The sequence below is a fragment of the Cetorhinus maximus genome, chromosome 21, assembly GCF_964194155.1.
Source record: "Cetorhinus maximus chromosome 21, sCetMax3.hap1.1, whole genome shotgun sequence".
Taxonomy (NCBI): Eukaryota; Metazoa; Chordata; class Chondrichthyes; order Lamniformes; family Cetorhinidae; genus Cetorhinus; species Cetorhinus maximus.
This window is the reverse complement of record NC_135899.1, coordinates 10,882,341-10,895,875: the sequence shown is the minus strand read 5'-3', so window position 1 is coordinate 10,895,875 and position 13,535 is coordinate 10,882,341. Positions and strand designations below refer to the sequence as shown.

Genomic DNA, 13,535 nt, shown 5'->3' with positions numbered 1-13,535 from the left:
AGCAGGCAGAGAGTCTGCAAAGGGATAAAGACAGGTTCAGTGAGCGGTCAAAAATTGGCAAATGGAGTATAAATGTGGGTAAATGTGAACTTGTTCACTTTAGCAGGAAGAATAGAAAAGCAGTATACTATTTAAATGGAGAAAGATTGTAGAACTCAGTGGTACAGAAGAATTTAGGTGTTCTGGAACATAAATCACATATGTTAGTATGCAGGTACAGCAAGTGACTCGGAAGGCAAATGTAGTGTTGGCATTTATTGCAAGAGGAATGGAATACAAAAGTAAGGAAGCTTTACTGCAGCTGTACATAGCCTTGGTGAGACCACATCTGGAGTACTGTGCGCAATTTTTGGTCTCCTTATTTAAAAAAAAAGTTATTGCTTTAGAAGCAGTTCAGAGAAGGTTCACTCGACTCATTCCTGGGATGAAGGTGTTGTCTTATGAAGAAAAGTTGAACAGGTTGAGCCTAACCCCATTGGAGTTTAGAAGAATGAGAGGTGATCTTATTGAAGCATCGAGGATCCTGAGGGGACTTGAGAGGGTGGATGCCCGGAGGATGTTTCTTCTTGTAGGGGAGACTAAAACTAGAGGCATAGTATAAAATCAAGAGGACTTCCTTTTATACAGAGATGAGGAGAATTTATTTCCTCCCAAAGGGTCATTGGTGAGTGAAATTCTCTTCCCCAGAAAGTAGTGGAGGCTGGGTCTTTGAATTTATTCAAGGCTGAGTCTAAGATTTTTGATAGGCAAGAGAGTCAAGGGTTATGGGGGGCAGACAGGAAAGTGGAACTGAGACTACAACCAGATCAGCCATGATCTTATTGAATGGTGGAGCAGGCTCGAAGGGCTAAATGGCCTACTCCTGCTCATATATTTTACATCCACCCATGCAGGCAGATGTTGGGCCCTCAGTTTCCGTCTCATCTCAAACACAGCACCTCCCACAGTGCAGCACTCCCTCAGTACCGCACTGGTGTGTTAGGCTCAGGTAAGGTCTGAAAACGCAGCCTCGTACCTCAGAAGCGAGAGGGCGGCTAACTGAGCCATTGCTGAAACTGCGAAAAGCTCTGATCTGCTGGGGAAGCGCTGGCACCTGAAGGAGCTGAGCATTATATCGGGCACCAAAATCTCTTTAATCCAGTTTGATTCGAGAAGTGCGCTGAGTCTAATAGTCCAACTGACCACAACCTGCATCCTCTTTCCTGGTATTGCATTAGCACAGCTAGTCCATACCACCCCCCCCCCCTCCCCCTGCTGTAACAGGGCCCAATTAGTTAGCACTGCCCACACACACTGACTAACAAGGCTCTGTCCACCTCTGAATCGCTGCTTCATCCTGAGGTGGCAGTTTATTTTAGTTAGCATTTTTTAAGCTCGCCTGGTGAGCAGCAGTTAGAGAGGGTGCAAAAAAGATCTACGAGAATGATTCCAGGGATGAAGAACTACAGATATGTGCACAGATTGGAGAAGCTGGGACTGTTTTCCTTGGAGATGAAAAGGTCAAGAAGCGATTTGATTGAGGTGCTCAAAATCATGAACAGTCTGGCAAAGTAGGTAAAGGGAAACTGCTCCCACTGGCAAGACAATCACAAACCAGAGGACACAGATTTAATATCATCGGCAAAAGAAACAATGGCAAGATGAGGTAAAACTTTTTCCATGCAGCACACGGTTAGGGTCTGGAACGCTCTGCCAGAAAGTACTGAGGAATCATGGCTTTCAAAAGACAATTGGATAATTATCAGACATTTGCTGGGCTACGAGGAAAAGATAGGGGTGTGGCACTAGGTGAACTGTTCTTGCAGAGAGCTGGCACGGACACAAAGGGCCGGGTGGCCTCTTTCTCTACTATAACCATTCCATATAACTTGTTCAGGAGCCATTCTACTATGAACTCACGCAGCAACCCAAACTCAAAACCCACCGAGGAGATTAAAAAGGATTAGAAGTTGCTCTGTGAGGGTGCAGGCAGGGTCCCTCACTGGCTGACACATGCCTGTCTTTGCTCTTCAGTTATTTAATATCAACCCATTAGCGAAAACAGACATCTGGTGGCTCAGTCTAACCCTCAGCTCTTTGCAATTCTCCATTATAACAATACGGGTGTGTGTATTCACCATGCCGACTCTTACCAAATCTCTCCTGCTCCATCTCTGCCTGGCAACAGCGTCAACCTCTAACAGCGTCAACCTCTGACCTCTCACCCGGAAGCACAATGGAAAATCACTTTTACCCCATCCCCCCTTCAGCACAATCTCCGCCAAAATTCGTGTCACGGTTTCTCAATCGATGTTGTTTACATAAATGAGGCGCTGACTCGTGAATGTCCTTGATTTGTTTTTTTTATTGATTTTGTAATTCCAAAATCCCTTGGCTAGCTCTTTCTGCCCTCAAGAAAGATGGCCGATATGGTTCTTTTCCTCTCAGTGGCCTGTTGATGAAGGGTATTCGCCGCCAGCAACAAAGACGGCCGACGTGGTTCAGTTCGCGGTCAGCTGGGGTATTCGCCACGAATAAACATGGCCGACACAGTTCCGTCTGCAGTAAGCTACGGTATTCGCCACTAACAAAGATGGCGGGCGCGTTTCCCTCTCTCTTCAATGGTCATTGATCGTTGTGGTTGACGTGCCTGCCACTAACAAAGATGGCGGCACGTTTCAAACGACACAATTCCCGGTACTACCGAAGAAGCAAAGTTAATAATTTAGAAACCCTTTTCTGCCTGCAAATAAACCAAGAAATTAGCTTTTTAGAAATATTAGAAACACCTAGATAGAGAGGAAGTTAAATTGTTGACTGTAAGAAATTTAAGTTTAACGGTCGTTTCAACGTCATCGGGGCGTCAAACGTCACTGGTGTGCGCCGTTGTTGTCATTTTATCCTTTTTTTGGTAAAACGCGGGAGAAAGAAGATCCTTTGGATTACTGGATTAAATCGGTGAATCGCTGGAAGGAAAAGGGAGCCATGACTCTGTTCCCATCCGCCCTCAGTGAGGAGGAAGAGGCTCTGCAGAAGAAATATGCTAAACTCAAAAAAAAGGTAAATGGAGGTTCAGTGATCACCATGGCAACAGTCCAGACCAGAAGGGCAATTATTGCCTCATATTGACCGGTCCTCCGGTCCAGTGATCACCATGGCAACAACCCAGACCAGAGGGGCAATTATTGTCTCATATTGACTAGTCGTCCAAGTCCAGTGATCACCATGGTAACAGTTCAGGCCAGAGGGGCAGTTATTGCCTCATATTGACCGGTCCTCCAGGTCCAGTTATCACCATGGCAACAGCCCAGGCCAGAGGGGCAGTTATTGACAGCCCCCCAGGCCCAGTTATCATCATGGTAGCAGCCCTGGCTAGAAGGATAATTATTGCCTCATACTGACTGGCCGTCCAGGTCCATTGATCACCTTAGCAACAATTCAGCCCAGAGGGGCAATTATTGTCTCATGTTGACCGGTCGTCCAGGCCCTGTGGTCACCGTGACAACAGCTCAGGCAAGAGGGGCAATTATTGTCTCATATTTACTGGTCTGGGATTGATAACCCTCCAAGATTGTCCTGGAGCCCCTAGGAATTAAAAATTAATTCCTAAGATGCAGTTGCAAGCAAAAGGCTCATAGCAGTATTTTTTAAAACATGTTTTCTTTGCATGTTTTTCATTCATAAGTTATAGAAATATTGGTGGGGGGGTTATGCGGAGCAATTGGAGGTGGGATGTCATGTGATCAAACCTCCATATCTACTGCTTTAGATGTGCCAGCATCGCAGACTATTTGGCCATATTCCGCCAACACTTGCATGGGTAGCACTAGCTCCCTCTCTTTGGTAGTCCCTCAAAGCTACAAAGGAGTACATCCCATGGCTAGAACCAGCGCGTGGAGTCTTTTAACATGGGGAGGCTGTTGCGTTGCAGCTACCACATGGTCTGGCTGACCAGCAGAGTATCTTATTGCCTGCCATTGGCATATTGGAAGGATTTGTAAGTTGATGATCAATGTGTTTGGCCATGTTATGAGGAATTTCTAGCTCAGGGGTAGGGACACATCCACTGTACCACAAGACCTTCCAGGAATAGGTGTAACCAGAGTTGGCAACCCTTTTGTTCTGCAGAGGGTGAGTCAGGTCAGGGTTTGGATGGTGATCAGGTGATGCAGATGTAAGTCAGTCCTGCTTTTGAATTTACACATTCTGTTCCTTTGTATTACTCTGTGATTTTAGGTCTATACTGTATCAAAAATCTTACATCTGTGTTCAATGCCTCTCAAGGAAATCGAAGGTGTTACACTTTCTGAGTCAGATGGTTTGTATGTTCAAGTCCCACTACAAAACCGTGAGCACAAAATCCAGGCTGATGCTCCCAGTGCAGTACTGAGGGAGTGCTGCACTGTTGGTAGTGCTGCTTTTCGATGAGACATTAAACCAAGGCCCCCCTCTGCCCTCTGAGGTGGATGTAAAAAATTCCACAACACTGTTGGAAGAAAGGGAAGGGAGTTCACCGCAGTGTAATGGATGAATATTCATCTCTCAGCCAAGATCACTGAAACAGATTGTCTGGTCGCCGTCACATTGCTAATTGTGGGAGCTTGCTGTGCACAAATTGGCCGCTGCACTGCTCTGCATTACAGCTGCACTTCAAAAAGTACTTCATTGGCTATAAAGTGCTGAAGTGTTTTGAGGCTTCCTGAGGTTGTGAATGACAATAGAGGAATGCAAGTCTTTTGTCTTAACAATGTTGGATTGGCTGGGTGGAGGGTAGAGAGAGTTATCTTTGCATTTTCCACTCTGAAACCAATTATTTCTTTGTTTGCATAAACTTTACTGAAACACGATCAGTTCTGACATCCAACTCTCACTGTGCCAGAGCCGAGTCCTTTCTGACTTTGCAATTTTCCTTACAGAAAAAGGCACTGATGGCCTTGAAGAAGCAGAGCTCAGCAGCGCAGACCAACCAGGGCGGCATTAAACGATGTGAGTATTCCCGGATGCTGGACCAATTTCCCCAGTGTGTGCTGTTGTGGCTGCGGCGAAGGCATTACAGTCACAAAAAGTTGGTGTGCAGCTATAGCAAGTGATTAGGAAGGCAAATCAAATGTTACCATTCATTGCAAAGGGAATGGAATATAAAAGTTACGGAAGTTGTGCTACAGTTGTATAGGGTGCAAGTGAGACACAAATCTGAAGTACTGTGGACTGTTTTGATCTCCTTACTTGAGAAAGGATATAATAAAATTAGAAGCAGTTCTGAGTAGATTCACTCGACTGATTCCTGGAATGAGGGGGGTTACCTTATGAAGAAAGGTTGGGCCAATACCCATTGGAGTTTAGAAGATTAGAGGTGATCTTATTGAAATATATAAGATCCTGAGGGGAATTGACAGGGTGGATGCTGAAAGGATGTTCCCTCTTGTGAGAGAGATTAGAACTATGGGACACAGTTTAAAAATAAGGAGTCTCCCATTTAAAATGGAGATGAGCAGACAATTTTTTCTCCCAGAGAGTCATTGGTCTGTGGAATTCTCTTCTCTAGAGAGCAGTGGAGGTTGGGGTCATTGAATATTTTTAAGGCTATGTAGAGTTAAGACCACGATCAGATCGGAATACCCTATTAACCGGAATCCTGGGGTCGGATCTGTTTTTTGAGGGGAATTGTCTCTCTTTCCTCAGAAATCGATGCTAACACTTGTTCCCCATCAGTCTTGTTCTCCCACAGCTGCCAGTAATAGTCAAACTCACAGATGGTTGTTATCCGCAGCTTGCCCTTGCTCTGGTCTCAGCCTCCCACTGTTCTGTTGGACCATGTTCCTTCAGCACCACTCACTAGATTTTGCGCATGCCTACACCTTTAGCGACGAAGGGAGGTCATGGACAGACAGCTGACTGCAAAGGTGGCTAAGATTGTTGTGGGCGTGGACAAGTCAATTTTGATACACTCCTGGAAACTAAACCTTGACTGTTAGACAAAAGGCACAGGTACAGACTAAGAAAGGCAACTTTGGGACTGCTGCCAGGCAGTTCTTTGTACAGACTGATGGGCAAATGGATTTGGAAAACGGGTTTCTCACTTTTGTTTCCATTTCTCTTTGTGAAACTTGCTTATTTCTTTCCAGATCCATTCTGGCTCCCAGTGAAGCAGCAGTGCCTCAATTTTAAAATTCCCATCCTTGTTTTCAAATCCTGTTGACACTCTTGTCTGTTTGGGGTTTCATGTACATTGGTGTGAAATGTTGGGGGGAAAAGAAAAAAGACAATATTCTCTTCCTATCTATCACTCCGCCTGCCCCTCACTCCGCCTGCCCCTCACTCCGCCTGCCCCTCACTCCGCCTGCCCCTCACTCCGCCTGCCCCTCACTCCGCCTGCCCCTCACTCCGCCTGCTCCTCACTCCGCCTGCCCCTCACTCCATCACTCTATCTGCCACTCTCTTAAAACAACTTTACACAGAGCAACCAGCACCTGCCTACAACCTCCTTGGAAACCTGTGCGGTCTGCATCAGGTTGGCTGCTGAATCGCTGCACCTCCCCATGTTAAAGGAACATCTGCAATATACCTACACAAACTTGACGTACCTTGATATCTTCTGGTTCCCTCTCTTTTCTCTCTAGCTGCCATATCTTTGTCTTGGGATTATTCATTTTTTCATTGGGAGTTTGAAAATTACTGTTCATTGTGTTTATGGAAACACTTGTATCTCTCTTGTTCAGCTCTTTCTGATCAGCCCATCATTGACACCGCAACAGCGACAGAGCAGGCAAAGATGCTGGTGAAATCCGGAGCTATCAGCGCCATCAAAGCAGAAAACAAAAACTCAGGCTTCAAACGCTCCCGAACGTTGGAAGGAAAACTGAAGGTGAGGAGGAAAGGCATTGCATTTATATAGTGTCTCTCCCATCCTTCCTGATGTAACCAATAAGTTGTTTGTAAGGGGCAGCCACTGTCACTATGGTAATAATAGCCAGTTTTTGAGATCTTACGTTAGATATTTTGCTCAGGTTCAGCATTGCAGAATTCCCCCTAAAGGGGTCCTCACTCCCACAGCTGGGGCATAGTTTCCCTAATAGAGTACTTGCTCCCCACTTATGGAGCCCAGTTCCTCTGATAGGACCCATTTTTCAGCTCCCTCCGCACCCCCCCGCCCCAACACCCCTGACTGGGCCCACATTTCCCCCCGCCTCCTTCCACAGTGGGGACCCTCACTGCCCATCCTTGATGGGGCCCCTTGCGGCCCCCTGAAGTGGCCCCTGCCTAGGACCCAATTCCCTAATAGAGTCATCACTCCCACTTGGGACCACTCACTCACCCGATGCAGACTGGTTCCCCTGACGGGAGCATTGCTCTGCTGCTGGAGCTCCATTACCCTGACAGGGTTCTTCCTCCTCTGATGGAGCATTCGCCCCATTACTGGAGCCTTTACTCCACTGTGAAGCAGAGTGTGCCTTGACTTGCTCAGCATATAAACCATTGCTGCAAGCCAAGGGTTTGAATAGCAAATTGGCATCATGTTTAAGCTTATTTGATAAACCCCATTCTGCTACCTGGCTTCCTTAAAGACTGAACACACACATCTGTCTGGGAGTTTCAGTAATCACATCCTTTTCACACTGGGTCTTCATCTGTTGGGTGATCCGATTTGTAACCATGTATCCTTAAGAATGCAGGTAGTGAAACTGCTCATGGGCATGGGCAAAGTCGGTGTAGCACTGAGTCTGTCGCCTAATTTAATTGGTATAAAACGGGCTGATTATTCACTCTCACCTGTCACCTAAGACTAGTTCCATGCCCATAAATTTTTGCAGGGAAGGCAGAAGGGCATCAGACCTAATAAAACCATCCCAAACCTCCCAATTTTGCATTATGTTGCTCCAGCTAACCTCTTCAGAGGCTCATTCAATTGCCTCTCAAAGTCATTTTTAAGGTTCACTTTTCAGAGCTGCCCTGGTTACTGACCCCAGAACTCTCTGGGTAAACATGTTCCACCTGTGTCCCCACCTTATCCCCAAATATCTCACTTTTAGCCCGTGTCCCTCTGATTGTTGGACAGCTACCCACAGTGAACAATTTGCCCAGATCCCTTTGTTGAAAGTGATTGCAATTTCTGTACTCTTTCCTTGTAATTCAACTTCCACCTATCGCCCAGCCAAATGTACTTTTTTTTAAATATAAAAACAGAAAGTGCTGGAAAAACTCAGCAGGTCTGGAAGCATCCGTGGAGAGAGAAACAGACTTAACGTTTTGAGTCCAATCTGACTTTTCTTCAGAACTGAACTGTGTTCCGAAGAAGAGTCATATCGGACTCAAAACGTTAACTCTGTTCCTCTCTCCACAGATGCTGCTGCATTTTTCCATTACTTTCTGTTTTTATTTTAGATTTCCAGCATCCACAGTATTTTGCTTCTAAGTTTTATTTCAGTTGCCAGATGCATGTTGTGATTTGAGTGGAGTGCTGTTGGATTGTTTGGTGCTGGACATCCCAAGACTGAATTGCCTTTGGTAATGAAAGGCCAAAACTCTCGCCACATCCCTACTGACTTGTGTTGCTTTATGTCGGCAGGATCCTGAAAAGGGACCAATCCCGTCATTCCAGCCTTTCCAACGGAGTGTCTCTGCCGACGATGACAACTTAGAGGTCAGTTAACACTCAAGGGTTTCATTGCTGTAGATACTTGGATAGTGGGGGAAGTAGTGATGAGAGGTAGGTCTATTCTCCCTTCTGGGACCTGGGATAAATGATAATAAATGGCCTTTCCTGGGCAGTAATTGTGTGGAGTGGATCCCCTGCTCTTTATACATCCTGTCTGGTTTTCGTTCAGTGAAACCAGTGGAATTAAAATGATTAGGATTGTGTAAAGATCCTTATGTAAAGGACGTGCTCCTGGAGGTTACTACCCCAGCAGCAGACACTAAAGTCGTCCTCACATATCTTTATCTTCATTCCTTAATAGAGAAGTGTCACCTCAGATTATACTCTCACACTTCAGTGTGGAATTCAAAGCAACAGGCATCTGACCTAGAGACGGTGGTGCCACCAACTGATCTGAGTTTTCTTCCAACACATGTTCACACTAAAGAGTCGCATTCCATAAGCTCAGCCTCCTCAGCTTTCGGCTGTGATGGAATATTCTCCACCTGCTTGGATGAGTGCAGCTCCAACAACACTCAAGAAGCTCGACACCATCCAGGACAAAGCAGCCTGCTTGATTAGCACCTCATCCACCACCTTCCAAACCTGCGACTTCTACCACCTAGAAGGACAAAGGCAGCAGATGCATGGGAGCACCACCTGCTGCAAATTCCCTTCCAAGCTACACACCATCCTGACTTGAAAGGTGCTGTCAGAGGAGCGTTGGTGAGTTGCTGCAGTGCATTTTGTGGATGGTAGACACTGCTGCTGCAGTGTGTCGGCGGTGGAGGGAGTGAATGTTTGTGGGTGTGGTGCCAATGAAGTGGGCTGCTTTGTCCTTGGATGATGTCAAGCTTCTTGAGTGTTGTTAGAGCTGCACTCATCCAGGCAACTGTAAAGTATTCTATCACAGCCAAAAGGCGAAGGGGCTGAGCTTATGGAATCTGACTCTTCATTGTGAATACATGTTGGAAGAAATCTGTCTTGGAAACATATCTCTGTTCCTTCACTGTCGCTGGGTCAAAATCCTGGAATCCCCCTCCCTAACAGCACTGTGGGTGTACCTACACCACAGGGACTGCAGCGGTTCAAGAAGGAAGCTCACCACCACCTTCTCAAGGGCAATTTGGGTGGATATGATGTCCATATACTGTGAATAAATAAAACATCTTTCTAAAAACTCATTGTGAATAGCATAGCGCATTTAGTTTCCTCAGGATTAGAAACTGCCTTTACCGAACCACCTTGTCTTCCTGAAAGACAGTATCACACTTGTCCAACTGATCCCATTCCCCAATCCCATAAGATGATTACACAAGGCACAGAAAGAATTTTCTGGTACAATTATCTGTTGTACAATCACAACATATATACAATGTGAACAGTTTTAATCACAACAGAGCTCTAAGTCTTTGGAAATTCATTTTTAAAAAATATTCGTTTATGGGATATAGACTTCACTGGCTAGGCCAGTATTTATTGCCCATCCCTAATGGCCCTTGAACTGAGTGGCTTGCTAGGTCATTTCAAAGGGCATTTATGAGTCAACCACATATGGCCAGGTAAGGATGGCAGGTTTCTTTCCCTAGAGGGCATTAGTGACCCACTGGGTTTTTGCAACAATCAACAATGGATTTTTTATGGTCATCATTAGACTTTTAATTCCAGATTTTTATTGAATTCATATTCCACCATCAGCCATGGTGGGACTCGAACCTGGTCCTCAGAGCATTATCCTGGGTGTCTGGATTACTAGTCCAGTGACAATACCACTATACCACTGCCTCTCTAATAATTGTTCAGCTGAGGATCTGATGAACTCTGGCATGTGGAGAATTCAAAAATCCACCCCCACTTGTGGAAATGAGGTTTACAAAATAGCGTATTCATTAACGTAGGGCTGCAGCTCAATTATGTTGCCCGCCATTTCTTTGCAAACCAGGCAGGCAGCTTTGCAGATCCGAGGGATCGTCGGGAAAAGGTCGGCAGACGGGATAATAATTGATCTCGCTTTTCAATTGTAGGGTTGGAGATGGCTGTTGAGGGGGAATTTGTTTGCGTATTACAGCTGGCCTCCAGGAAGAGCCATCCTGAGTTCTCAATTTTCCACTGCGTCATGGTGAATCTGGCATCGGTTAAACTTGCTCATTGACTACCAGCCTGCGACTCTTCCCATTACCAGTTTCCCAATAGGAAGCCGTGGAAGTGGAAAATGTGGATGCTGTGGGTAGGCTATGAATTTAAAATATAGGCACTCTGACCTCTGCTGCAGTTTCTATGTTTGCCCTAGTGGCTATTGCTTGTTGTTGGTGGTGCGGGGAGTGCTCCCTGTGCGCTAGCCCTGTGGCATGTCCTGGTGAGGGAGGGGTGTCCCAATGAAATGCAGATGATCTCTCAACTGCACAGACCTTCCACAGCATCTCACCACCTCCAGTCTAATGTGAGGGAACCAGCTTCTGCATGCTGATGACCCACCATGGCCACAAATGTAAGGGTCGGGTGGACGGAAGGGTTCACTCGGGAGCAGGTTGACATGCTTGCCTCTGCCTCCTCTGAAGCTGCTCCCCCAAAAGTGCAAGTTTCTCCAGTTTCCAAAACCTCTAAGCTCCACAGGGCCCAGCCAGAGACAGATGAGCACCTTTTAAAACCATGACCAATACCATATAGAAGGGCAGCAGATACATGGGAACACCACCACTTGGAAATTCCCTTCCAAGCTACTCACCATCCTGACTTGGAAATATATCGCCGCTCCTTCACTGTCGCTGGGTCAAAAGCCTGGAACTCCCTCCCTAACCTACACCATATGGACTGCAGCGGTTCAAGAAGGCAGCTCACCACCACCTTCTCGAGGGCAATTAGGGATGGGCAATAAAGCTGGCCTAGCCAGTGATGTCCACATCCCCTAAATGAATTTTTAAAAATATCAACAAAAGGTAGCTTCTTCTTGCCAATACTCCTTCTGTTATCAACTTTATGCCTTTGCTTTCCTCTGTCAGTGAAGAACTTCGTGTCTCTGGTCACTCCTGACTAAAGCCCAATTTAAAGCTCATTACTCTGTGTCTATATAAAGTCAGATCAGGAGGTTTCCCAGTTTGAGGGTCTACTTCTGGCACAGCAACATGTTACCTTTCCTTGTCCCATCCCACTGTTGATCAGTGCATCTTGATCTCCTAGGTCTCCAAGCGTCCACAGAGGAAGCCCCTTTATGAAAGGTACTTGTATTTTTCTTTCTTTCTCCAATTATTTTCTCATCTGAATTGCTAGTAGTTAAATTATCCCGCTGTGCTGATTGAGGACTGACAAACATGCTTCTCTTACTGCCGGACTCTTTCTGTCTGAGAATGAGCTTCTGTGGGTGGGGCAAGTGGCTGAGACAGGACCTGCTGTTTGCAACCTTTGATCCACAAACAACAACAACTTGCATTTATACAGCACCCCTAACAAAGGAAACTCCCCCCCCCCCCCCCCCAAGGCATTTCACAGGAACATTTCAAAATTTGCAGATGATACAAAACTTGGAAGCATTGTAAACTATGAGGAGGATAGTGTAGAACTTCAAAAGGACATAGCAAGTTGATGGAATGGGTGAATGGAAAAGTGACAGATGAAATTTAATGCCGAGAAGTGTGAAGTCATTCATTTTGGTAGAAAGAACAGGGAGAAACAATATAAAATAAAGGGCACAATTCTAAAGGGAGTGCAGGAGCAGAGGGACCTAGGTGTGCATAAGTCATTGAAGGTGGCAGGACAGGTTGAGAGAGTGGTTAACAAAGAATAGAGTAATTTAGGCTTTATTAATAGAGGCATAGAGTACAAGAGCAAGGAGGTTATGTTAAATTTGTATAAAATACTGATTTGGTCTCAACTGGAGTATTGTGTCCAATACTGGGTGCCACATTTTAGGAAAGATGTGAAGGCATTAGTGAGGGTGCGGAAAAGATTCAGAAGAATGGTTCCAGGATGAGGAACTTCAGTAAACTAGATAAACTGGAGAGGTTGGGTCTGTTTTCCTTGGAGAAGAGAAAGTTGAGAGGAGATTTGATAGAGATATTCAAAATTATGAGGCATCTGGACAAAGTAGGTAGGGAGAAACTGTTCCTATTGGTGAAGGATTAAGAACGAGAGGGCACAGATTTATGGTAATTGGCAAAAAAAGCAATGGAGACATGAGGAAGAACTTTTTCGCACCGCAAATGGTTAAGACCTGGAATACGCTTCCTTTGGCAGGTTCCGTTGAGGCTTTCAACAGGGAATTGGATTGTTGTCTGAAAAGGAAGACTGTGCAGGTTTATGGGTAGAAGGCAGGAGAAGACACTAGGTGCATTGTTCATTCAGAGAGTCAGCACAAACATAACAGGCTGACTGGCCTCCTTTTGTGCTGTAACAATTCTGTGATTATCAAAGTTTGACACCATTCCACAAAAGGAAGTATTAGGACAGATGATCAAAGGTCCGTCAGAATGGTAGGTTTTTTTTTATTCGTTCATGGGATGTGGGTGTCGCTGGCTAGGCCAACATTTATTGCCCATCCCTAATTGCCCTTGTTCAGAGGGAATTTAAGAGAAAACCACATTGCTTTGGGTCTGGAGTCACATGAAGGCCAGACCAGGTAAGGACAGCAAATTTCCTTCCCTAAAAGACATTAGCGCATTAGATGGGTTTTTAGGACAATTGGCAATGGTTTTGTGGTCATCATCAGACTTTTAATTCCAGATCCCTTAAAAGATGCAAGTGAGGTAGAGAGGTTTAGGGAGGGAATTTCAGAATTTGGGTAGCATGGTTACCAATGGCGAAGAGATTCAAATGGGGGATGCACAGGAGGCTGGGATTGGAGAAGCATAGACATCTCAGAGGGTTGTGGGACTGGGGGAGGTTACAGAGACAGGGAGGGGTGAGGTCTTGAGGGATTTGAAAACAG

General features: G+C 45.6%; 2 protein-coding genes across 3 annotated transcripts in view; one reads left to right on the top strand and one right to left on the bottom strand.

Moving 5' to 3' along the window:
• skic2 (SKI2 subunit of superkiller complex) overlaps positions 1-2,181 on the bottom strand; it is a 73,291-nt gene extending 71,110 nt beyond the window's left edge. For both annotated transcript variants that reach the window (XM_078566576.1, XM_078566577.1), the window contains exon 1: positions 2,133-2,181. In XM_078566576.1, the coding sequence (XP_078422702.1) occupies positions 2,133-2,151 (19 nt within the window). In that variant the 5' untranslated portion in view covers positions 2,152-2,181. The remainder of the gene's footprint in view (positions 1-2,132) is intronic.
• A 349-nt stretch (positions 2,182-2,530) lies between these two features.
• nelfe (negative elongation factor complex member E) overlaps positions 2,531-13,535 on the top strand; it is a 35,423-nt gene continuing 24,418 nt past the window's right edge. Inside the window, exons 1-5 of the mRNA XM_078566592.1 lie at positions 2,531-3,039; positions 4,896-4,965; positions 6,699-6,844; positions 8,546-8,620; positions 11,792-11,829. Coding sequence (XP_078422718.1) covers positions 2,965-3,039; positions 4,896-4,965; positions 6,699-6,844; positions 8,546-8,620; positions 11,792-11,829 — 404 coding nt within the window. The 5' untranslated portion in view covers positions 2,531-2,964. The remainder of the gene's footprint in view (positions 3,040-4,895; positions 4,966-6,698; positions 6,845-8,545; positions 8,621-11,791; positions 11,830-13,535) is intronic.